This window comes from Xiphophorus maculatus, chromosome 17 (genome assembly GCF_002775205.1).
Source record: "Xiphophorus maculatus strain JP 163 A chromosome 17, X_maculatus-5.0-male, whole genome shotgun sequence".
Lineage (NCBI taxonomy): Eukaryota > Metazoa > Chordata > Actinopteri > Cyprinodontiformes > Poeciliidae > Xiphophorus > Xiphophorus maculatus.
Window position 1 is genome coordinate 15,620,398 of NC_036459.1, and position 26,785 is coordinate 15,647,182.

The 26,785-nt window shown below is 39.1% G+C and overlaps 1 protein-coding gene across 3 annotated transcripts; it reads left to right on the plus strand.

Annotated features, from left to right (window-relative positions):
- The first annotated feature begins 3,591 nt into the window (after positions 1-3,591).
- On the plus strand, positions 3,592-18,723 carry LOC102224063 (cytidine monophosphate-N-acetylneuraminic acid hydroxylase-like). Of its 3 annotated transcripts, none has more exons than XM_023349740.1 (15): positions 3,592-3,698; positions 9,518-9,727; positions 9,806-9,897; positions 11,138-11,247; positions 11,350-11,540; positions 12,692-12,772; positions 13,191-13,257; positions 13,352-13,433; positions 13,524-13,661; positions 14,648-14,783; positions 15,035-15,172; positions 16,114-16,288; positions 16,507-16,623; positions 17,599-17,714; positions 17,827-18,723. In XM_023349740.1, exons 2-15 carry the CDS (start codon positions 9,522-9,524, stop codon positions 17,957-17,959), a joined length of 1,782 nt encoding a protein of 593 aa, XP_023205508.1. In that variant the 5' UTR covers positions 3,592-3,698; positions 9,518-9,521; the 3' UTR covers positions 17,960-18,723. The 3 variants fall into 3 exon arrangements, with proteins under 3 accessions (XP_023205508.1, XP_023205506.1, XP_023205507.1); XM_023349739.1 differs by adding an exon at positions 7,416-7,548 and having other exon boundaries at positions 3,593-3,698; positions 13,352-13,661; XM_023349738.1 differs by having other exon boundaries at positions 13,352-13,661.
- The last annotated feature ends 8,062 nt before the right edge of the window (positions 18,724-26,785 follow it).

The window sequence follows — 26,785 nt, forward strand, 5'->3', positions numbered from 1 at the left end:
GATAATTTCTATACTTTCATGCTGAATTTATTTCAACAGAGATTTCAAGAAGTACAGGATGGAAAAAGTACCACAAGGTGAAGCAAGCCTCGAAGTATTCATGACCTTTCAACTATTTTACGACCTTTTTAATATTCCTTTATGACCTAAACTGTGTAGTACGGCTGAGGTAGCACTTTGTTGAAAACTTGCTACTAAAAATCTTTCGGTTTAGGTCTCCATCAGCTTCACACATCCATACTCACATCTCTGCCTCTTCCTCACACAACAGGTCTGACAGTAGGTTGATTTTATATTTAGCTCAATCTGTCTGACACATTTCTCTAAGAATCCCCACGGCATGATGTTGCCACCACCATGTTTCATTAGGGATGATGTCCTCAGTGCATCATATACCTACATTCAACAAGTTAACTTCTGGTCTCATCTGAACATATTTTCCCTTTTGTTATTTGTGTGATGAACTGCAAATGGGGCCTGTTGAACAAAACCACAACGGATTATTTCACAAGTCGAAACAGAAAAGCTGCCTTCAAGAAACTAAGTACACCCTGTCATTGAACAGCTTGTAGTCTTGGTACAGAACTGGGAGAACTTTTTTTTTTTTGTTAGCGTATTGTTAAGCAATTACAGTTCACTTTTATAGTCCAGGTTTCACGACTGAAAGCAAACCCGGATCACTAACCCTTCGCCATCGTGTCCTGCAGCTCGTATAAACAGACCTTTCTCATGAGCTTTGTTTGCAGATGGCTCTGTGTATAAAGATTCAAACAATCTCTAATCATAATTTTGTAATGACTTACCCTTCTGACTTTGTGTGAAAACAGATGTTTCTCTATTGGTGATGTGTTTCAACTATTTAAAAAAAAAAACAATTGCACTTTGTAATCACTTTCTTCTTTGTGTTTGTCTCACATGCAGTCCCAGTAAAATACACTGACGTTTGCAGGCGTCACGAGGCCCTAAACGGGGAGATCTGGTTATTTATTAGGTTCTTTCAGCAGTAAGATGTTAGTGTGCAACTTTCAATTTGCTTCTGCCTTCCGTGAATATCAAAAATAGCTAAGTGAAGCCTCCAACATGAGAAAACAGGGGATGTCCTTGGCAGTGGCTTGTGTTGGGGCAAAATGTAATAATCAGAAACTGATAAAGGGACTGACCTTTATCAGGAAGAGAAAGTGTCTTAACAGACGTTTTCTACTAGTTTGTGACAACAAATGCAAATACTCCGCTTATTAAATATTCAGCTTCCAGCATGATTTCCAAGTGGAGAAGACCTAACTCTATAAATACATACATTGGAAGCGTCATGGTTTTTTTTTTTTTTTTTTTTTCAAATCAAAAATCCATTTTAAGGCATCAAAATATGTTTTAACAAAGTGTCGTGTAATCTTTTTTATTATGGCTAAGATGCACCAATATTAGCAAAGACTTCCTAGCAAGTTGAATATTACCTTTAGTGCTGTGGCCAAACTAATTATAGTTCTTTTATTTGTAGGTTAAAACACAAAAAATGTCTCAAGTCATTTGGCTTAACTCCTACTAAATATATACATTCATTTACAACTCGGACAGTCAAACCTTATCATTCAAATTTCTTTTAGAATTTAAGAATTATGTAACTATAGAACTTTAGACCGAGCCCCCATCAGGCTTTGCGTGATTTTTGGGCGCGACTTCCGCCGCAAACGGGAACCGCCATTTGTTTACATGTTAGCAACTCGCTAACCGGCTTTCATCAGAGGTTTTAGGCTATAAAATATGTGGGGACACCAGCTATCACAGCTTAAATGCGGCAATATTGTTTTACCGCTACCTACAGCTGCTGCGGGGAGGGATGGCGACTTGAAGAAATGGCCGCAAATAACCCGCACTAGTTTATCTAGTTACTTCACTGACTCAGTTGCTTCGGTGATGCGGGTTTTCTTCCATTGGCTTTTTGTCCACACAATAAAATGAGCACACGTAGAGCATTTTGGGCTCTCTCTGCAAGTTTAGAATTTTTAGCCAAATTATTTTTGTTTCTTTATTTGTCGGTAGGTGATGAAAACTACCGCTTATCGCAAAAATAGCTTTTTTTGTTGTTTCGGCAGCACGTCCACAACACATCCGCTGCTGTCACAGATTAAAATGTGGTCTGATCATTTAGAGTACAGCTACGAACAGCACCACAGTTACCCGAGCTCCACCAGGGCATCTTACGACACTTTCCAGTGGCAAGTTGGTCTCTGTAATACATTAATGTGTGATTCGGTTCAGTACTAGTTAAATTGGGGAGATTATGGAGCTCAGACCGTAATACGGTAATTACGGTCGTAATTACGGTAATTTCTCCGCTCATTTGCAGCGACACTCAGCAACGGCGAACCTCGAGGTTCTGGTTGTGATGGACTAAATAAGCCCAGATATTTTATTTTGCCTTATAAAAAAATTATTGCTGCCCCAAACATAATGATAAGGACTCAGATGATGAATTTTTTTTTTTTTTTTTTAATTCAAACAAAAAATAAAATTCACATCACACCAAGCTAATATTATGCAGTTCTGCTATTTTATACTGTCGGCACAAACCAAAAGGCTGTGAACTCTGACCCGCTGCGCTGCTTTTCTCCTCTTTATTACCGTCAGCTCTTCAGAGAAACGAGCTGCTATTGACTTTAGGATTACAGCTATTGCTAACGAGGTAAAACTAGCTAATACTAACTAATTTTAATGGCTAATATTTTTGCCTCTTGAAATTCATAAAAACGTAGGAAGCTTGCTAGAAGTTCAGTTAGTGAGCTATAGCTTGACTTCTTCATTAGTGTTAAACAAAAACTGGATTCACTCTCTCCCCTCCCACGGCAGAAACTTTCTCAATCAAACGTCTTATGGCAATTTCTACCATTTAATAATAAGTTCGTGCAAACTATATCACGCAAACTATATGTCTTCAGTTATCTCATCAAAATGTTTGGATAGAGATTGTAACGTGATTAAAGGTGATAATATTGTTAGAATATAACGACATTCATGGTGGCCCTATTTATGGAGAAAGTGTTGAATATTCGGTGGAAATGGGTCTGACTCACACACACTCTCTTCCCCAAACACACACACACTCTCTTCCCCCAAACACACACACAGACGCATATATGCGTCTAACCCCGTCCGGGTTTTAAGAAAAGCTGTGCGTTATGGTTTCTTATCAGTGTTAAACTTCAATATGGTGGAGTGAGCAGGAAGAAACCGTAAGGACAGATAAGGCAGCTGACGGGAATTTTGTACAATGCGGACTAAAAACCCATTAATTACATATATTACTCCTTTTTCTCTCTCTCCACTTGCGCCTTCGTTAAGTGAAATTCTAGTAAAAATACCACAACAGGTCCATGCACTACAACTTGTGATTTAGTGTATATGTAGTCACGAAACAGCGATTTTTCTTTCATAAACAGACGCGGTATTTATTTTTCTTTTAAAAGTAAAATTTTAAAAAAGTAGCCATATTTGCTTTAATAAATGTGCGGATGTGCGTTTATCGGAAGCGGCGTGACCATGCAGGGCGTCACTTCTTCGTGGTGGAAGCTGTTTTATAGCCTCTCCTCCTCCTGGATGTAGGAACGAGTCTGTCTTCAGTCGCCATGTTGGCTCCGACTCCCGAGGAGAGGGACACCTGACCGAGTCTCCTGAGGAGGACAAACCGCGTCTTGTTGAAGGTATGGACCGCGCAGACATGTTCTCAAGATAATAACATATGCACTAAAACTTCAACTTTCTTTTACAGTTAAGGTTTTCTTTATGTAGTGAAGGTAATTAATGCCGCAGTATTACAATCAAAACCCGTCATATATACAGTATATATTATCCTGCATTTAGTCATCAGACTTTAAAGTATGACAGAGCCGTTTTAAGGAATAATAATCTATAAATAGAACAGAAATAAATGACGGTATAGTCTCGGAGTTATTGCTGTAGTTTATTTTTAATAAGTTGGTGGGAGGAGAAAAAAAAAAGAAAGCTCATAACCTTTGTAAATTAATTCACACAAAATCACCGGGGTCGACGTTTTTAGACTTAAACGTATTAAATGTGATGAAAAGAAGTGGAAAAAAAATAAAAAGAAGTAGAAGAAATAAGACATGATTTTATTATTATTATTATTTTTTAAACTTTTTCTTCTATTGGTAGAAGAAAACTTCAAATCATTGTGTTCTATTGAGAGCGCATTCTCCTATTTCACATCTCGCTCCGAACATCACAGCAGCTACTTTTCTGAACTCATCTCGCTCCCTAAAAAATATTATGTTAGGTTCAGATTTGTCCAAATCTAGGAAATAACACAGGACTCACTGTGTTATTTGTTAGGAGCAGCATGCGCTCCGGCAGCCCGCCGGGCACACGCGCCTCCACCGGGCGGTCATCGTGAAGTGAAGCCGGCATCCGCTGCACGACGCGTCGGAGTAAAGGGCCATTCCGCTGCACTGACCTACATTTGTTTGGCTCTCTAACGAAATCTAAAATAACTGAGAATTAACCGCCTGAACTACAGCGTATCTAAAAAAGTATCTTAACCGACACAGCTGTAAATTTCAAGCCTGACAATATTCTAGATTTTGCGCCTCCATAAAATAACACTTCTGTATATGCAATGAAATATTGTTTCTGCCATGTTGAGGCACTCATTGACCCTTCTCCAGTGAATGAATGTTTAAACTTATCGCATACAGCTGCTCTTCAGACACTCCCCGCCATCTTCGGATCATCTTGGATAAACAACCGAGGCCAAGTCGAGCGGCCCTAACTGTTATCTTTTATTGTCTTTTATCTTAAAAAAATAAAATAGACATCCTGGTTATTTTTTTTTTATTTTTTTTTTTTTTGTGATTTCCTGGTTGATTTACCAAAAGTGTTTTCGTAGGAGTTCAAATAAGTTTGTCAAACACAGCTTCAGTTTGATATTTCAACGTTTGGTGTCGTTTCAACACATTTGAAATGGCCTTTAATTTTAAAAGTAGCTTCATTTTTTTTTGTAGTTTATAAGAAATTGAATTTACTTTAAAAAAATATGATGTCAATTAGTGGCAAAACCTCAACATCCGATTATTTCAGACAAAGTTAAAGTGGTGGCAAGTTTTTAAGGATGAGTTGGTCATCAAACCATTTCAAGTCATTTTTTAAATTGTTTATAGATAAAGCTTGTTAAGAGGAAAAACGACGGTTACCGCTGTCTCAATAAGTCTTCAATGTAATGATGAGGAAGTTATTTAACTAAAAACTCTCAAAAGAAGGATAAAGTGCAGTGAGGCTGTAAAAACAGGGTGTAAAAATTAATTTTAATGGGCATTTTGAGGTCAAACACCAGGTCATTGGGTCTTTGAGGGTCAAAACAGGCTTAATCACGAAACTGCCTGTTCATTGCTTCTGCAATAGCTCAAAGGATCACAGCAGTACTTCTGCAAAATGCTTCGTGTCAAATGTGTTTGTATTTTCAAGAGTTTGCAAAAGAGATCAAGCGAATGCTGGCTTAAGGCAGACAGGTGTGTTTTATCTGCAATTTTTTCTGTCCATTAGTCTGGTAAGGGTTATAAAGACGTTTCTAATTAATTTAATTTAGAGATAAATAAAAAAAAAAAAAACATATTCAAAGGTTGGTGAAAAAAAAAGATGTTTAAGAGTGGACATGCTAGCCAGTTCTTACATGTTTGGTCAGGGCTAACATAGACCTAAAAATGAATTCAAACTAATAGAGAGCTACTTAACATTTGAACCTCAAAAACCTGTCGACTATGGGTTGTCAGTACAAATGAAAAGTCAATGACCTTAAAAACCTGGAAAAACTTCAATGTCTGCTATAGGACGCCTCTAGAACAGGGGTGCTCACGTGATCGCGATTTTGTGTGATCGCGATCGACCGGTCGATCGCGGGAAGGTTTTGAGTGGATCTCGGCAGCAGGTGACAAACTGAACGCCGCCAGGACAATGAGACCAGCACCTTCTCTTCTGACTGGCTTATTAAAGTATTCACTAAGATCCTAAACGTTTGAGGCTTCATTAAAGAATAATATTTAAAATCAACAAAACGTGTTAAAATGAATAATCTCAGTAATTACTGTTTCAACAAGATGTTGCGCAATTCAGTGTGTTTCGGTTCCATTAACAATAAAACAAAAAACAAAAAAAAACGACAACAACAAAAAAAAGGGCCACTCAAAGACCGATTGACCAGCAGAGCAGGAGTTTAAATTAGCTAATCAGCCACCGCTGTGATCATGAGAGGGTTAATAATCGAGAAATAAATATCAAGCCCGGAAACCTGATACCGTAGCGGACTGAATGTTATGTTTTTAACGTAATCGCTGCTCGGCTTGCGGGGCGCAGGCGGTTGCCATGGCAACGGGTGTGCTAAAACGACAGAGAGAGAGAGAGAGTAAAAAGGTACGAGTGGTTTTGAGTTGATCACCTGTTCCGGTTGTTTTACCTTTGTTTACCTTCGCTGTGGCGCGTTTCAGCTGCAGGTGTTTCTGAACGTTCAATAAACGACAAAATTGGACTAATTACCTCCTTTGTTTGTGAGTATAAGTCATTCACAACAAACGTTAAAAAGGACAAACATATTTCATTAAGTTTTAAACAAATGGCTTCTACCGCGATAATTTTGTGAAATTAAATGAATTATATCCCAACTTCAGAAGATTTGCCTTTACCTCTACAGAGCTCTTTGGTTCCTCCTATCAGTCTGCAGCTTCTCATATCAAACCAAATTTCAGATCTACCATAATTTACTGACACCTGCTGGCCTCAGGTTTGCAACCAGCTTGTGACTGAGAAACCAGTAACCTCCTCCCAGTGTCAGAAACTCACCGAGGAAGAAACTGCGTCAGGTTTTCTACCGCTTTATTATTTCTGCTATATCTGATGTATATTCGCATATAAACTAAGTCAAAAGAGTTTAATTTACAATTTTATGTCTTCGTGTCATGAGGTAGATCTCAGCCGGCTGGTGAGAGAAAAAGTAGATCTTGGTCTCAAAAGGTTTAGGCGCCCCTGGAGTTTCTGGAGTTTCCTGCGTTTACATTTACATGTTTTTACATGCAAGCACCACGCAGGCTTAAAAAACAAAATCAAAAACACCGTCAACGGCTGCAAGAGGAGGAAACAAGAGTCCAACTCAGATGTGGAACCATCCGGTTTTATGTTTGTTTATTGAGAAAAAAGAGCGGTTATCTAGTTCCACAGAATGAGGTAGCAATTTTCTCTGTGGAGGAGAGAGAGAGAGAGCAAACACGTTTAAAGTTTGATTAACTGTCAGCTGATAGCAAATGAAGCTTGCAAGCAAACTGAAAAAAACTGTCACCACGCCCTGACCTCAGGATTCTGCCTTGCACATTTTTGAAATACAATTTCAATTACAAGTTTTTCTGTTTGTACTGCAGCAGCGGCTCTGACGGCGCCTGTGCCGTTCAGCATCCTGTTACTCGTCCCACACTGAGGGACCATCGACTGATCCATTGCTCTAATTATGGCAGAGGGGGGGACCTAAAAATTCAGCCTTATTTTTTTCTATAGGTGAATGACTCATTTATTTCGTTCTTTGTTTCTTTTGCCTTTTCATATTGATACTGTTTCAGTACAAAGGTTTCTTTAGTGAGCTTTTTAGGGGCTGGGGGGGCAAATCTACACTTTTCAAAGACTTGGGAGGACTGGAGGCTGCGAGGGGTCCGATCAGACCCTGGGACGTCCTCCAATGCCTGGTTTTATCCGTTTGGGCTCAGGAGGAGCGGCTACGTCAAAGTCAGGCTTAAGTAATTTGAATAAATGCACAGTCACAGATTTCTTCAAGAGACCAATAAGATCCGTCAGATTCATCGATGCTGCTGTTGATAAATTGCAACATCTTGTCATGGAGGATTAAGAGGAACTGAAGAACTTTATCTCTTCAACAGCAGATTCAATGTGTAATTAGCCTCAAATTTACATTTCCAAACTATTCTCAACTGAAAAACGTCATAATCATAACTATGATGTGCTCAAATAAATAACTTTAATCTGACAATTTAACAGTGGAAGTCGATATTATAACGTGAGGCTCTGACAGCTGATTCATTCATGTTACTCTTTTTTTGTTCCACATCTTATCAATAATTATACAGAACAAACATGACAAAAAGGTCAAAATTAAATATAACATTTTGCAGTATCTGCAAAATCTTATATTTTGCAGTTACTGCAAAATATCTGCAGTATCTCCAGATATTACATCATTGGACTATAAGTCATTGGTACAATGTCTTGATTGCAACACCTTGGCTTCTTTATCATCCATTTCTCTATTCCCCTCAACACATGCAAGTCTATTAAAGGCCTTTCTGTCTGTCTGTCTGTCTGTCAAAAACACAAACAGTAACAGTGCCCACATGGATGGTTATTAAATTGGAATCCGGAAAGTCTCGGCTAAATTCGGTGTCCTGGCTTTCTGAAAAAATTGTCTATTCAATAAAGATTCATATTTTGCTACCTGTTCATCAATTCTTTTGTGAAACAAACAAAAAAAAAAAAAAGCAGCAACAAGAAAGCCAACGTGTGAGGAAAAAGAAATCAAACACGGAGGTGGCATTGTCATGCCGTGGAAATATTTTTTGTAGAGGAATACATGTGCTGTCAGGCCAATGTGTGACGACACATGAACGTTTGTCTGAGCTGGTCAAATATGTCAGTCCTGACATTAAAGAAATAATAACCAAATCCAAAGAGGGGGAATGCAAATAAGCACATTCGCCTACTGCCACCTCCTGTGTTGTGCCAACCTGGTTATATGGCACATGTTGCCCAGAAAAAGAACAAAAAAAGAAAGAAAAAAGATTCCATTGGGAGCGTCATTAGAATTGTTTCAATCAAAGCGTATTCAGGTATTGGAATGACCTAGTCAAAGTCCAGTTCAGGGGTGTCCAAAGTGTGGCCCTTGCAATGATTTCAACCACAAGTAAAATAGACTTTTAAAAAGTGATCACCAAAAACAAAACAATTGCTGCCCCCTACCCCTCCCAAATTTTTTTTTTTTTTAATTTTCTGTTTTGATTTTAATAAGGCAACAGTCAAAAGCCCCTTTTGTGCTTAGGATCTTTAATCATGTACCAATTTCAGGGAAAAAAAAATTATTATTGAGCAGGTAGATCTAAAATCACAAAAAAGCTTTTTTTTTTTTTTGCATTTTTAGTAGCTTAAATTTGCGAGTTTTGACCACCAGGGCAAAACATTTGGACACCACTGGTCTAAAGCCAACTGAGAATCAGTGGTTTGAAAACCGAAGTTATTGATGTAGAAAACTATGACATATAAAACTAGAAATAGTCAGTTAACAATAAATGTAATTAACCTCAGAGTATTCATAAGGTAAATAGTAGATAAAGAAAGTTGTGTTCAGAAATGAGTACCGAAAAAAAACATTGTTACCCAAATTACGCCATAAGCTAATCGGTGAGAACAACGAATCCAAATTTCTCCTCGACTATCAAATTCTTTTTTTTTTGTTTTTAAGGAAAATGGAGGCCCAAACGTCCAAGGTGGTGCTGTCTCTGGACGCTAAAGAGGTGGCCTCGCTCAAAGACGGAGTGAGCTTCAAGAAAAACCCAGAAGACGGGAGATGTTACATCATCTACAAGAGCAGCGGTGGCTTCAAAGCCTGCAAGAATCAGTGCAAACACCAAGGAGGGCTGTTCATCCAGGACATAGAAGACCTGGACGGCAGGTGCGGCCATTTCTCCAGAACAAAACAGCAGAGTTGAGATGATTACGAGACTAATAATTCCAGCTGCTGTTCTCGCAGGACGGTGAAATGCACCAAGCACAACTGGAAGTTAAACGTGTCGTCGATGAAATACGTGAACCCGCCCGACAGCTTCCTCCAGGACGAGCTCGGTAAGATGAGCATTGTATTTGGCACCAGCTGAATCATGATGCTTGCTTAGGTGCTAGTACTGAACGCTTCTTTGAATTGTGTTACAGAAACAAAAGCCAACTAAAACGTCTCCGATTTCAAAAGATGCTCACAAAGTCAAGTGTTTGGCTTCTGCCAGGTGTCTGACTGGGAAAGAACATGAAACTAATATTAAAAGAACACAGAAAATAAATTAATAGATTGTATAAAGAGACTGTATGTCCTCCATTTTGAGTCCTCCACTTTCTTGTTACTCGAGTCAAATTGCCCTACTAGTCAAATAATGGACTCCACTAAAAGTAAATGTAGTTTCGTCAGAATATTACTTAAGTTAAAACTAGTGGAGTGTGTGCTTTCAAAAATACTTACATTTTATAAAGTTTTTGAGTGTAGTCAGGAATATTTGGGAATATTTTCTACCAATTTGGTATTTTCTACCAGCTTTCCTTGACGCTCAGACACTTTGCAGTTTCAAGCGTTATTCATTCACGTCACTATCAGCAAGGCAACACCCAGCAGCACGAGAACGATTCCTCTCGAAACTGGTTCAAAGCTGCGCATCGCCACCTGCTGTACCGGGGGGGTGTAGTTTGTAATTTTATTGCGTGTCGGTGGAACAAAAGACACAAACGAGGCCAATGGAAGAGAAATGTAGTGGAGTAGAAAGTATCAAGTTAAAAAAAACAACAAAATAAATTCTCAAAAACTGTTTTAAGTAAATTTACTTTGCTACTGCCCACCTTTGCCTGTTTTTCTCTTTGTTGCACCTCTCTTGTTATTGAAAATCATCCCTAGTTACAATGGACGTTTCAGCTCTTATCAAAACATATGTAGCTGCAACGTGATTCACAGTTTCATAAGATAAACTAGGACATTTACTACAAACAGTATGACTGAATAAGGCTAATCAGCACCATTATGCTACCAACTATCTTATAAACATGAAGAATAGGACGTCCTTCTGTTGAGCAGCAGAGACAGCTGGCGGCAGCTGTCAGGAACATACTGATTAGTATTTATATAGGTTCTTATTTTAATTCGATCAATCTGTGAAGACTTGACAACATATGCAGGGCATTCTCTTCTGTTTTTTGATTTTTCAGAGCCGATGTACATTTTAAAAAATGATAATGATAAAATGATAGCCAGGTTGAGATTGTTTTTATTAAAGGTTTTGCAGAAAACTTGGAATACAGTGGCTTTTGTTTTTTACGTTCGCAGAAGTTGAAATGTTGGATGATGGAGGGATGCAGCTGGTTGAGCTGAACCCCATTGACCCCTGGCTGGCTGAGCCCAGAGAACCTCAGGAGCTCCAGGAGGGAGAAGTGAAAGTAGGAGCTTTGTCTTTCTAGACTTTGAGAAAAAACTAAACAAAACAAAAAAAAAAAAACCCCTAGTCCTAGAGGAATAAACGCTTTAACGCTCCCTTCCAGATAACATACCTCACCCACGCCTGCATGGAGCTGCAGCTGGGAGATAAGCGCTTCCTGTTTGACCCCTGGCTGAAGGGTCCCGCCTTCGCTCGAGGCTGGTGGCTTCTCCACGAGCCGCCGGCAGACTGCCTGGACCGACTCTGTGCTGCAGATCTCATCTACATCAGCCACCTGCACTCCGACCACCTCAGGTAGACTCTGGAAATGTTGGAAGTATTCCCTGTTGCCATGTCCAGATATATCAGAGCAGGGGTGTCCAAACTTTTCCCCCACCAGAATCGTGTCAAAACAACCGAAGTCAAGCAAGCAAAGTAGTCCAATTTTTTTTTTTGTTTGACCCAAAATTTCAAGAAGTTTAATAAATGAAATAAAAGCTGATTTGGCTGCAGCACAGTCCGGTTCTTAAGTAAAAGTCTGCGGATCGGTGAGGTTCTACTTATGATGAAAGCTTGGTTACACTCTGTTGCTTTTCACTTAAAGTTGTTCTGATCTTGACTGACAAACTGTGTCTTAGTAGTTTTCACTACTTGTTAATTAGTTTGTTTGTTTGGGTTTTTTTTTCAGATTAAGACCTTAAAGTTTTTGTCACTTCCTGGAGTTATTATTTTGTAGAACTGCCTTTTATTTCAAAAAACAGCTGTGGATATCTAGACACTGAAATTACCACCAATTCTTCTAATTAAAGCTTAAGCTCCAGAAGGTTGGATAAGACGAATCTCTGAACAAATTTCCAGTTGGTTTGGGGTCTGGATTTTGACTAGGACACTCGAACACATGAACATGCTTTTATTTAAACCGTTGCCACTATCGTCGTTACCCAACACCTAACCACATCAATCCTCCCATCAGCTCTGACTGACTTCCTTTTGACTCCTGAAGACGAATGTTTCCCCAGTGATGGTTTTTGTTACGCAACCATATTTCTTTGACATTTTCAATCATGTCGGTTAAGTGAGTGAATCACTTCGCGTGATCTTCGACCGAGTGAAGATCGATAGAACAGAGAAATTGAGAAGTTTTCCCTCAATGTTTGCAACACTTTGTCACCCACAAATACAATCTTCTCATTCCATCTGAAGTTCTGTGCTGCTGTGCGAGAGTTGTATAGTTCTCTGAAGAAATGCAAAGATTAGATGAAACCAGTTCCCGTTTCAATAGCATTTGAGCGGCCACTCCACTAGAGTCATTAGTGTGTAAAGTAGTTGTTACATACTTATACTTTTAGTAACAATGGCAAATTATGCTAATAGTAGTCAGTGATTTTGACCATTAATATCAAGTGAACATCAACAATAAGAGTCTAAATTGGGGTTCGAACAAATCTATTCTGCTTCTCTTCCAGTTATCCCACTCTGAAGGTGTTGTCAGAACGGAGGCCAGACGTTCCCATATATGTTGGTGACACATCCAGACCAGTTTTCTGGTTAGTAAAATGATAACGATGTAGTTTCATTTACTGACCTATGACCTCAACACAAAGGGATATGCTAAAGGTGACCCGTTATGCTTCCTTGACCAGGTTGGGATAGGTCTATGGGTGATATAAAACATGTTCATAACAATTTTCTTTGCAAAAAAAAAAAATCATCAAAATACATCCAAGTTGAATGACGTTTTAAGAGTAAAATATAGTAATTTTAACTGCTGGTGGGACTGGATTAAAAATCTAAATAATTAGAGCTTTTGTAATTAAATATTTCATCAGAGTTTATCTCCTTTATCAAATTTTTTTGCGATTACTAAAAAAGAAAAAGAAAAAATTATGTAGATTGAAAATTATTACAAAAACTTCATTCAGCACACATTCCCTCCCCCCTTTTTTATCTGCTTTAATACAACAGGAATTTGGAACAAAGCAAGGTCAAGCTGACCAACATCAGAGTCACTCCTTTTGGTGTCTGGCAAAATGTAAGGTTTACACTGCTTATCAAAATCAGTCTTTACCAGAAAAGGTAGTTGACCGTTTTGATTAGTCATTGCTGATCTGCTTTTGCTTTTCCAGGTTGACGATAACCTGAGATTTATGATTCTGATGGATGGTGTCCATCCTGAAATGGACACCTGCATCATTGTTGACTATAAAGGTACCGAAGATTTTGCCTTTGTAAAACACCATCTGACCATTTATTTTCTTTTAAAGTGTATTACATTTTTGGGGGGCTTTTTTTTTCCAGGTCACATGATCCTGAACACGGTGGACTGCACCAGGCCAAATGGGGGCAGACTACCAGAAAAAGTGGATCTGATGATGAGTGATTTTGCTGGTGGTGCGTCTGGATTCCCCATGACATTTCACGGGGGGAAATACAGCGGTGAGCTGAACACTGTACAGTGGTGCCCAGAAAATATAGTTGGTTCTTTTCTTTTACTATAAAATTTAGAAAAATAATGAAAGAAAGCCAAACACCATCAACAGACTGTGTTTGTGCCAAAAGGCAATTCTTCACTGCAGTGTATGAGATTGATCTGGTTCAGACCATCACTGTTGGTAGTGTTGTTTCAATGGATGGACAAGCAAAATGTCTTTAATGTCACTCATTAAATTTTGAGTGAACAATAGTCACTCAAAAACATTTTGTTCCAGGCAACAAAATGTTGTTACACAGAAGTTTTATTGATAAATACTCAAGTAGGAGAATGGAAAGCACAGTGGGACTAACAGTGAGCCTTGGGGAACACCTTTCGCAGAACAAAGAGATGTTACAGCAATGGCACGAATCACCAAAATGTGAAACCGTAGAGAAATAAAAGTATGTTAATAGTTGCCAAACAACATTATGTTGCACTCAGGTATGTTGTTATCAAAAGGAAATGTAGTGTCTCAAATGTAATGCGTCATTCTGATCTAAAAGTGAGGAAGGAATACAGATTTGGAGAGCTGTGAATAAATCACTAAGCTGTTGTAAACACCCTTCTAGCCAAATGTTGCAAGGTCCCAGCTGTGGACAATTCCAGGAAACGCTCTTATCGTTTCAGCAAAACGCGGGTCAAGAGATCTGCGTCAACCAAAAAGGACCGGTTGAGAACGCCACACACACACGGACAGATTTGAGCATAAATACGCACGGCTCCCTGCGAGAGTCCAGGGTTTCTGTGAGAATATCTGATTTGTGTAGTGCACCAGAACCCTCCAACATTGGTCCAAAATAAAGCAGATCTAAACGGAGTCCGGAGTGATGATTGTTTTGTTATTAGCCACCTTTAGCTCCCCAACAAAACAAATCACAAAGCCAAAAACGTTTTTGTTGTGCACGACACTGTTGACATTGTACCAATGGTGATGCTTCCTCATTCTCAGACTCGTGGAAGGCAGAGTTCATCAAGAACGAAAGGAAGAAATTACTGAACTACAAAGCCACGCTGGTCAAATCCCTGCAGCCGAGGATCTACTGTCCCTTCGCTGGATATTTTGTGGAAGCTCATCCATCAGACAAGTTGAGTTTACACAGCTGCATTGGGGAGGAGTTGCACCAATGACTGATGCACTGGGGTTGAATGAGAGGACCTAATAACATTCTACTGTTCTGATGTCACAGCAAATGCAGCTGCTGTGAGCACTTTATCTCAAAGATAATGAATAGTATTGATAAACAAAGCCATGGCACCTAAACAGTAATGTATGAACAGTTTGTTGTAAACTTTGACCTACCAATGTGGTTTTTTTCTCTCTTCTAAATGGGTGAAGGTACATTAAGGATACAAACATCAAAAACAGAGCAGAGGACCTCAACGCACTCATCAATCAGGTTTCACTGGACACCAAGACGTGGACTCCCAAACCCGGCGCTGTGCTGGACCTCGGCCTCGCACTGAAAGACAGCAGGTGGGCCATGACTCAACGTTGATTTGTGTAATGCAGTTGTGCGTTTTCATGTTGTGCAGCTGCAGTTTTGCAGCGTGAAGATGCTTAATCTCTAGAAGTCGAGAACAAGCATAAATGATTAACTTTCAGGTGATGGTAGGGTGACTTTACCGTAACCTTTCTAAAAACTGTATCAAGAGTGAAAATGCTCGCTCAGCGATTGGCTGAGAACGCTTCAGAAAAGCTTCAAATGTCAACTTAAGATGGTACATAAAGTACAACATAAAGGTTAGGCTGCGATCTGCAAATAGGCCAGATCAAAGGAGTTCACGTGAGGTGTCATGTAGAGTCCAACATTAGTCGCGTGTAGTTGTGAAGTTGAAATCTGAAAAGTACAGTTCATACATTTGTATTCGACCTTATTTTTCAGCCAGTCGCCTTCACGTGTCACATTTCAGGGTTTCCCCAGTGCAATGTAAGCCTGGCGGGCCACCAGGCTTACATTATGCCCCCACCAGACTTAGCATTGTTTATTTTTTAAAGTCTTTTTAAAATGTTTGCATTTTTTAAGACTTTATAATTGGTGTTCAGGTATTAATCTTCCAACCTTTTGACAAGATAATTATCAAGCGATACTTTCAAATTTCCTGTCAACTTTAAACATTCAACTCAAAAACACGACGGGACGCCAGATGAATGACTGCGCTAGTGCAGTCATTCACTGGGCTTAGAAAGTTTTTTTTTAGAGGAAACCTTGCATCTATTTAAGATAGTCTTTGGATATATCTGAGAAGTTTCACATCCTGAAACTACTTTTGGCTGTTTGTGAAAAGGAGAAAGTACCCAATGACAAATATCGACACCAAGATGTGAAAACAAAGAACGGTTAAAACTGCTACATCTCAAAGCCTTCGCAGTTTTTCGTTTTCCTTCACTGCTTCCTTTGCTGTGATCAATTCCAGTGAGGCCATTACTGATCCTCCAGCCAATGCCAAAATCTACAAGGACAGCTGGGAGTTTGACTTGTATGTGGATGAACTCAACAGCGCCATCAGCAGTGAGATATTTAAGCATGAGAGCTGGATCCAGTTTTATTACAGCTGGGCAGGCTTTCAAAACTACAACCTGGTGGTGCGGGTAAATATTATTTGACCAGAAGGATTCACCTCCAATCTTCTTCAAAAACCTATCACTGAAACTCTTGGCTCTTCTTCAATCTTTTTATTTTTTCCCATGGCTGCTGGATTGCTTGATTTTCTTCTATATATTTTGTTGCGAGAGATGGTGCCTTTACTCTTCATCCCTTTGATATCCAAACTTAAAATATTTTAAACTGACATTTTACTTTCATTTAGATGATTGAAACAGATGACGGCTTTAAACCAGTGAGTAATGGCTACGACTACCTGGTGGACTTTTTGGATTTGTCATTTCCTTCCACAAGACCGGACAGAGAGCACTCCTACCTTGAGGTAAGCTCCTCTTGTGTGCGAAGCAGCAAAAAGGAGCTGAACATATTTTTAGAACTTAAAATATGCATGGGTAAGACAACCGCAACTGCCCACGGACAACTAAAATCATTTGAAACTGTCAGCCTATTGTAATAGTACAATAGACTGTACAGTCTGTAGATGTTTGCGCTAACATCTTCTGGATTAGATCTTCTAATCCAGAATACGTTAGCTTCTGGATTGCTCCAGAAGCTAACATCTACAGACTTCCTTGTCTCTGCTCTTGGTGGTACGGCCAATCAGCACCAAGGAAAATTAACCGCACTCCCGGTTCTCTGGCTGCTTTGCGACTGGCTGCTTTTATTTCCGAGAGAAATAAAGGTTGTTTACATCTGTGTGTGTTTCGCATCAGCTGCAGTTTTGTAGCGTAGACAGTAGACAATAGATAATGGAATAACTGATGTTGCTGCGCTCTGTAATAAGTTAGTGAAATAATACTGATGTTGACTAAAAGTGGGCCGAAAACAGAACCTTGAGGAACCCCTCATATGATCATTGATACCAAATCACACAAAGCTGTCCTTTAAGTCAGATCTGATACATCAGGCTTAAATTGAAGGTAACTGGACTTGCATAGACTAAGTCAGATGTAAATTAATGACCTGCTCATTCCTCACCTAGCTTGTTGGGTCTCTGTGTGCTTGGTCACTTGAACAGAATATAATGTTAATCAGTCAGTGCTGCAACTTAAGTTATTAGTCCTGCTGGAATTCCTCACTGATTCTTCAAGGTGTGATTGGTCTGAACGATGTCTACTGCAACTAAGACGATATTAACTCTGTGCCTGTTGCTAAAAAAGGCTTTTTCTCATATACTGTACATATCCACTCAGACATATTGAAGGTATTAAGGTTTCAAAGAAGATGTACATTTTGTCAATCATGCTCTGTATGACTGGCAGGAACAGCCTAACGTTTCTCTGTGTTTAACTTTAAGGTTAAAAACAGAATCGGCGTGATGAGGTACGTGGTTCTGCACGGCGGCCTCTGGGACGACCTGTACATCGGCTTTCAGAACCGCATCAGCCGAGATCCCGACACCTACCACCACAAGTAATAACACACAGGGGAAAAAATTTACATATTTGCATTTTATAGCTTTTATTTCTTCTAAACCCATAAGGCTAATTTATTTATTTTTTTGTGGTTTCATTTTGGCCTTCAGGTTCTGGAACCACTTCCAGACCCAGTTACCTCTTCACAGTCCAGACTGGGAACAGTTTCTGCTGCGAGTCCCTCCCATCCAGGAAACAGACTCATTAAATTATGGCTTATTGAATTACTGTTCCATTTTGTAGATTTGGAAGGAGGGGATGTGAAAGAAATGCTTCAGATTTCTTGGTTTAAACCAAAGTAAAATGATTAATTGCATGAATTAAGCCAAAGTGGAATTTCCATGAAGCCTAATGGAAGTTATCTTCCTAACGGAAATTAATCTTCTGGAATTTTTTTTTTATTATTATTATTATTATTTTCTTACTTATTGAATGTATGAGTTTTCTAAACCCTCATGTATAAATGATTTAGATATTTTAGTGTTTTAAACCAAAAAGCAATGCCACACATCAACTGCATTTCATCGCACTCCAATCCTTCACAGTACATTTATTCTCACCTCAGGCCTCCTTTTCCTCTCTCCCCACCAACCATACAAATCCTAGTTTCATATATTCAAGAAAAGCAGAGGCATGACATCTCATTTACACGCAACTGTCCTCCTTTAAGGTACTTTTGCTCAAGTCCATATAATAAATGAGCCAATCACGTGGCAGCAACACAAAGCATTTAAGTGTACAACTGGAAATCGGCAACAAAAAACCCCCAAAATGACAGAAGTTGGTCCTCTACTGACCGTATAATTGCGCAATTTGACATTTCAATTAAAATTTGAGTAATGAAAACACGGCAATTTTGAGGAACTTTGTTCTTAATTTAAAAAAATTTAAAATTTGGCACTAGTATGAAGAACGTGTTTTGGCTGGATCAAAGTTGCTTTATTTTGCAAAACTGCGAATGGAAACACTTTTTCACGCCTTGCGTGATCAACAACCGGATGCTGCCACTGGCGCAAACCACGAAGAAAACAACAGGAAGTAGTGGGAGTATTCAAATTCAAAAACACTTAATTGATCCCAAAGGGAAATTAAATGTTGTTGTAACTCATATCAATGCAGATTCCTCAAAGAGTTATTGTAGATGGTGTGATTTTAATCAAGTTTCTCACAAAATGAAGAGACCATAATTGCACAACTGTTTTTTTCAACATTAGCGGAATATAAAGATTTTGCACATTTGTAATGCAAACGCAGATAGTGACAATTTCATTTAGGATAGAACAAAGTTCAGGTTCAGGAAGAGTGGAACCTTAACTCAGTATGAAAATTCAACCTCTTAACTCGTCTTTACAAGCCTCTACAGCTGGATTGATTACAGATTTGGTTTCTGTATTCAGTTCACAACACAAGTACTGAAGGGCCTTGTGCAAAATCAATTCAATCGCAGTTCCATTTCACAAAAACCAGTTACTCCGTCCTACCAACTCCATCCAATCCAGTTTTATTCAGTCTGCAGAATTTGGTTGGGTCAGCCGATACACTACTTATCAACAGACTCCAATGATTAAACCCAACTTAAAAACATTCGTCTTCATTCCTTTTCTGTTATTACATGATGAAGTGCATGTTGATGTGGTCTGGTCTTTGCTAATGAAATGTCTTTGCACTATGTTAATTAGAAAACTGCCTTGCCTTCTTCTCAGTTAAGACAGTCGCACTAATGATTAACGTTTTAAATGGACACACAAAGCACTGTGTATTGTTTAAGGGATGATGGTAAAGGAAAAACAATGTTTATAAGTGATTCTACAACATCAGAACAGATCTGACAAAGGATCTGGTGCTGGCATTTATTTTTACAGTGTAATAAGTTATTTTACATTTAGGCTGCATCAGTGGTGGTGGTATTTGTCATGATTATCAAGTTGAAGGTGATGTTTCCATGGTGTAACAGTAAATAAGACAAAACCTGTCCTGGTTCAGGCGAGCAGGGCTTGTCAATGTTATTTCTAATGCCATGGCAACCAGAGGGAATTTTTAGAGATATTCTACTTTATTTAAACTCAAATGTTTGCATATCTTTTGTCAAATTGCCTTTTAAAACAATTTGGAATTCCTCAACACATTTTCAACCACAACACACCTGTTTTAGTAAAACCAAACTGGACTGTATGATAGTTGGACACTCTCACGGTGTTTATGCTTGCCCATAATGGTTTAAACAGATAAACGTGGCGCCTTCAACAGCGTTTGAGGCCTTAAAATAGACCCACAGCTGTGCCTTAAGAAGCCATGGCAACATCAGGCATGTCTGAAATTGTTAATCAGCATAGTAATCTTATGGCATATACATTTCTCTCCTCTCATTGTTTTGATAATTAGTAAAAACATTGTCCTAATTTGAGCTGGCCTAAAACAGGAACATTTTATTTGATTTCAGGTAATATAGTGAAGAAAAATAGAATATGTTTTTTCTTTAAACTGTACTTGACTTGCTGAATGTACTCTAATAATAATAATAAATGTCATTTATAATGTCTTTTATATCTCCAATTGAAATCTCAAAGGGCTCGTTCGTACACTGGTGAGGTGAGCTGCTGGTTTTGTAGCTACAGCTGCTCTGGGGTGTTCTGACTGAAGGGGAATTTTGCGCCATTATCAAAGGTGATGAAGTGTTTTGCCTCAGGTCGAGCAAACTGGGAATCGAACCAGTGATCTACTGATCAGACAGGGCCAACTCCCATCACCGTCACCACCACTGCTTCCTCATTTGTATTTCTTTATGCTTTTAGGAAATAAATCAATTTGAATCCAGATTTGGTTGTACATTAACTGATCCTTTGGCATGCCGTCTAATTTCCATGGTCAGCTTAGATTTTAAGTTACTCATGAAAACGCATGCAAAAAGGTTAAATGAGGTTATAGAATCCGTTATTCACACCGACCAGACGAGCTTCATTCCAAATCCATTCCCTTTCTTTAGTGTTAGACATTAGATGGACATTATGTGTTATTTTGTTTCCACCCTGTGTCTAGATGAAGAGAAGGCTGAAGGCTTTCAGCCAGGTGGAATGGAGGCATCGCTTGAGGGTTTTGGACAGGTTTGGTCTGGGTCCATCTTTTGTCTCATGTTGTATTCCCAGCCTACAGAATCAGTCCTCACTAACTCGGATAGGTCGCCATTGGAAGGCCCCGAGTCGCCCATGCCACATTTGCTCCAGCTTGTTACTCTTTGGCTTAAACTGGAAGAAAACTGAGCTCATATCAATAGATAATGACCTGGACCCGCCATTTCTGACAATTACACAAAGCTGACCACAGTCGCTGGATCGGTGGATTAAATTACATGGATTAATCTCTGATATCACTGGACCATCAACATAAACACATTTCTAAGGAAAAAAAAGTCTAGATCTGAAAGCTGAAGATCTATGGTGATTAAATCTCTGTGCAGCCATTTTCTTCCTTCCCTTTCAGAAGAAATCTAGAAGGCAAATTATTTTTCACAGCCCGGCATTTTCTTTAGGATGGAAAAACAAACTAAAAAGCTTCCGTAATCTGAAGCATTAATTCAGATTGCAGAATGTATTGGTTATAGAAGGAGAAAAAAAAGGCAATTTGTTGTTGTGGAACTTTTCTTTTTTACACCCTTTTTGTGTAGTTCCGATCCGTTTTCCCAATTTGAAAAATCTTTGACAGTATTAGTTTTAATGTATTAAAGCTAATAATTAGCTGGCTAATTTGTGGAAGCTCATCCATCAAACAAGTTGAGTATACGCAGTGGGGTTGGGGAGGAGTTGTACAGTACCAATGGTTTATGAATCAAGGTCGGGTGAATGAATTAAAGAGTGTTTACATTGCACAGCTCTGATACGGGCGTCGGCTGATAGAAAAACAGATTATGGTGTGGATTGTAGTAACACAAAACACCCAAACAGTGATGTTGTAAACGTTGAGTTCTACTTTGTTTTTCTAATTATTATCTTTCTCTCTGCTGTTTATGGGTGAAGGTACATTAAGGGTGCAAACATCAAAAACACAGTGCATAGAGAACATCAACACACTCATCCATCAGCTTTCACGAGGCACCAAGAGGCGGAGTCCCAAACTTGGCGCTGTGTTGGACCGCGGCCTCGCACTGAAAGACCCCACAAGCAGAATGACCATGGGTCAAAGTTGCCCGTGTGTTTTCATGTTGGGCATTAGCACAGGCTCTAGAAGCAGGAAGCTGTTTGGAGTGAAGTCAGAGGTATATTTAGTGCCTCAAACTGCAGAGCTCCCCCGCAGTATATTTTTGTTTTAGTGTTTCTAAAACAACGGCATACTGTAGGAGGAACCAGGAAATGACTCAGATGAAAAGATATAGAAGTTTGGTGTGAGTTCCAGGAAGACTTAGAAGTGTTGGGAACAGAAACTAAGTTGGAAACTAGAAGCAGCAATGAAAAACGGGTTTTGTTTTTGCACAGTTGCTAAGCAGATAGTCACTCATGCTATCTGCAAGGAGAGAAAAGATAGGAAAAGGTAAATGCTGAAGGAACCTGCTGTTCATTTCTGTAGAAGCGTCTAAATCAGGGGTCTCAAACTCCAGTCCTCGAGGGCCGCACTCCTGCAGTTTTTAGATGTGCCACAGGTACAAAACACTGGAATGAAATGGCTTAATTACCTCCATCTTGTGTAGATCAGTTTTCCAGAGCCTTAATGACCTAATTATTCTATTCAGGTGTGGTGCAGCAGAGGCACATCTAAACGTTGCAGGACTGCGGCCCTCGAGGACTGGAGTTTGAGACCCCTGGTCTAAATGGAACTTCCCCCTGCTCCTGGTAACAGCTTAGAAAAGCCATATTGCATTATTGCACCATGGCAAGGTAATTCATGCAAAGAGGAAAGAGTACCAACCAATTATTGAGCCCTTATGCTACTTGAGTGCATACTTTTTTATTAACGCTACCTTTTTGCTTTACAAATGACTATATTTAAGGACATGAGGATATTAGATTAGAATGGGCTAAATAAAGATGTTTGCTGCACTTTTCATATCTATTAGTAAAGATATTTAATAAATCCATATAGCATATTCTCTTCGCAATCACAATATTCTGCTAAACTTTGTGAAGCGTTTTCATATAAAGTCCCAAGAAAGAAAGCAAAAAAACGTCACATTTGACCAGTAGCGTGAATGAATACTTTGGCAAGGCACTACACCAAACCACGGGCGTAGCACCCACTAGGCACATGTGTTTTAATACCCACACTTTTCCCGGTATTCAACTCACCCACACACGCGTTTCCCCTCGGTTTGAAACAAACGCCTCATTGATTCTGCTCCGTTTCTCCACCGGACCAGCTTGGCACAGAAGGAGTATTCCCAGACAGGTTCTGGAGAGCGCGCCCAGCAGAAAGAGTGGTGCCCATTCATCTTAAGAGTTTTAATGTGAAGCCTGAGTTGTTTTTGTGGACAAGCCAGCATGAGTAATATTTTAGATTATTTCCAAAAGACATTCCATTGGCTGGTGAGTGCTTTCAGATTGACGGTTTTGTGACCATGTGACAGGAAGTTTGGACAATCCTGAATTACAGTCAATTCGATCGGATATTTTCTATATTTATGTAATAAAAGTCCTTTAGTTTATGCCTACTGCTTAGGATAGGAACTTAATTTAGGCTTGAGTTTCGGAAAGAGCTCAGGCAAGCAATGGAATAAACGGAGGCAAGAGAGAACATTTTCTTTGGATGGAGTCGAGAGTGGGGAGAGCAGAGACGAAGAGAAGGTAAAATGGCAGACAGGAAGAACAACTTGAGGAAAAGAGTCAACCTAGTCCAAAATTCAGTGAAAAACAAATAATCCAAAATATACTGTGAGCTTTCAGTCTCGGTGGCAGCAGAAACTCCTGTGAACGCGCCACAGAAGAACCAATCCATCCTAGTCCAGCTGAGCAGCAGCATCATCCAGTTTGTTTTCACCAAGGATCTGAAAAGTAACTCTGCATTATTTAACACTAATACATCTAGTCAGAGGTTCACTTTCTCTTTTGTTCTTCTATTCAGGAGCAGTAAAAATGGTTTAATCGGTTAATTATTGCTCAGCCGTGTCTTGCAACACCATCTTTCTTGGAGTTCGAAGCCGTGCGGTATGCGACAGCTGGTCTTCCAATAACGTTTGTGCTTAAGTAAGAAGACCCTTAAATGTTACTATGAAAAATCAGATTTTAAAATAGCAACAATTTGGGGCGTGCTGTAGCGGCGTAGGGGATAACACGACCCACGTTTGGAGGCCTTGAGTCCTCGACGTGGCTGTTGCAGATTCGTATCCCGGACCCGGCGACATTTGCCGCATGTCTTCCCCCTTCCTGTCAGCCTACTTTCATATAAGGGACACTAGAGCCCACAAAAGACCCCCTGGAGGGGTAAAAAAAAATAGCAATGATTTGAGGTTTCACTTCTACAAATTTTGTCAATGCAAACGGATGAGGAGAAGGGTTTATGATCTGGATAAAGTTCCCAATGAGCCAATTAAGCACTACAGTGAGAATTGGGGGGGGGGGGGGGGGGAGAGAAAAAAAAGGTACAATCCATAAAATTCATATCACAATATATATTGTGATGGGTGATGGTAACAATATACATTACAATATGATTTTTGTAAAACTTAATAAATAAATAAATAATTCACATTCTAATTGAGTGGAATGTATTTGTTTGTGTTAAAAGTTAACACTCATTTCGTGGATGTTTTTTTTTTTACTTTTGTTTTATGCTGCTACCCATCATTACCAGGTTCCCCTTAAAAAAAATCTGATTTTAAGGGAAACCTGTCAATGATAGGCAGAGGCATAATCTTAATGGTGACTACCTGGTTAAATCCAAGTTACATAAATAAATGAACTATCTTTATATGGAAACACAATAATTTTAATGTAATGGATGTCGTGGTCTTAAGAAACAGGGTCATTTAAACTACACAAGTTCTTTTGTCTGTCTGGCCATTGAAGTTGCACTGTGCCCTTTTCGAGGATTTAAAAATCTGAAGTTTAATCTGCACACCCACATTGGTACTGGTACCAAATTGGAGCATTGGTACTAAATCCAGTACCAATGCTCCAACCTCACACTCATCAGCAAAGTTATATAAAAAAGCTGTGTTTAAACAATTAAATGGCTACCTAATTATAACCAACAATATATTCAATATTTATATGCTCCCACTAGCTCAGGTTATAACAGGAAATAATATTAGCTACCATAACTATGCAGATGACACACAGCTCTACATTATGATGTCACCAGGTGACTCAGAGCCCATCCAATCACTGAATAAACACTTAGAACAGATAAATGTGTGGATGTGCCAAAACTTTCTCCAGCTTAACAGAAACAAAACTGAAGTTATTATTTTTGGACCTAAAGAGGAACGATCTAGAGTTATAGATCTAGAGTCAACGCACAGCTTCAGTTATTACAATTAAAAACTAGCTATCAGGCCCAAAACCTGGGAGTAGTGATGGACTCTGACCTGAACATTCAGAGCCACATAAAGACAGTTACGAAGTCGGCCTTCTACCACCTGAAGAACATTTCCAGGATTAGAGCATTTATGTCTCAGCCAGATCTAGAGAAACTCATCCATGCGTTCATCTTTAGTAGCATTGATTACTGCAACAGTGTCTTCACAGGTCTGTCCAACAAATCAAACAGCTGCAGCTGATCCAGAATGCTGCTGCTCAGGTTCTGACTAAAACCAAGACAATAGAGCACAAAACACCACTTCTAAAGTCCCTACATGGCTCCCTGTAGCTCAAAGAATAGACTTTAAAATACTGTTAGTTTATAAATCACTGAACGGCTTAGCACCACAATACATTAAAGATCTGCTGTTGTATCAACCTTCCAGACCTCTCAGGTCTTCTGGTTCTGGTCTGCATCTCCAAACATGGAGAAGCAGCATTCAGCTTCTATGCACCACAAATCTGGAACAAACTTCCAGAAAACTGCAAAAACAGCTGAAACACTGACTTCCTTTAATAAATCTAGACTAAAAACTCAGCTGTTTAGAGTTGCTTTTGAAACCTAATCATAAAACATTAATCAGTAATCTGATGTGCAAAATGTAATGTTGTTGACTGTGTGTTCTATGACTTTGTAATTGTGTGCTTTTATAACGTAAAGCACTTTGAAATGCCTTGTTGCTGAAAGGTGCTATACAAATGAAATTTTATTTGATTGGATAACTTCAAAATGCTGCAATTCTCCTTTAATTCACTTTATTAATGAAAGAAGTCGGGCTACAAAAGCAGAAGGTATTGTCTGTCTAGTAGTACTCTCTGCTCTTGTGCCCGTTTTTACAAAGGTTATTCTCTAAGCGTAGGACTCCACCTACTGGCAAAATAGGAAAACTACATGTGGCTCAAAATGCAACAGGCTCTCAGTGAAAAGCAGTGACGACGCATATAAATAGTCCGGCTTTACAGCTATAAATGCTCACGCTCTCAATTGCCCTCACGTACTGATGGTGGTAGTTAGGATGGAATTTGATGCAACCACGTCGAAGGAATATTCAGTTTTTGGTGGCATTCTGGGCATGAGGCAGAAAAAATAAATATGTATTCTTAAACAGGGTTTTGGAAACTTACAAAAGGTCTTCTCCCATCAACTTCCGGGAGAAGTTAATGGTGTATTTAAAGATGCAACAACTCTTGTGTCTATGGCTTTAGCCATAGACACAAGCCTTTAATATGCTATTAGCCTTTAGCCAGAATATTATCTGATTTACGGTACAAAAAAAGAAAAAAAGTAGATTTTGTTTGAGAACATATAAGAAGCCTCAGAGCTCATTCAGACACAGTCAGCAGGAAGAGAAAGGAGAGCAAAAGAGAAAAAATAAAATTGCTGATTCATTCACAGATCTGGAATTGTGGGTTGGCTTCTGTCAAAATACCAGTAGTAAACTTTTTTTTTTTTTTTTAACAGCACACAGAATTTTAAGTTTGTATAATTTATGTGCAAATTGTGGCACCAACTCCTCCACATTCAATCACGTCCCTATCAAGTTAACCCTATGCACGCACAACAGGG

Coding starts and splice junctions, on each gene's coding strand:
- LOC102224063 (XM_023349738.1), top strand. CDS start 9,522: ATGGAGGCCCAAACGTCCAAGGTGGTGCTGTCTCTGGACGCTAAAGAG. Junction 11,248..11,349: donor TCCAGGAGGGAGAAGTGAAA/GTAGGAGCTTTG, acceptor GCTCCCTTCCAG/ATAACATACCTCACCCACGC. Junction 13,258..13,351: donor CTTTTGGTGTCTGGCAAAAT/GTAAGGTTTACA, acceptor TTGCTTTTCCAG/GTTGACGATAACCTGAGATT.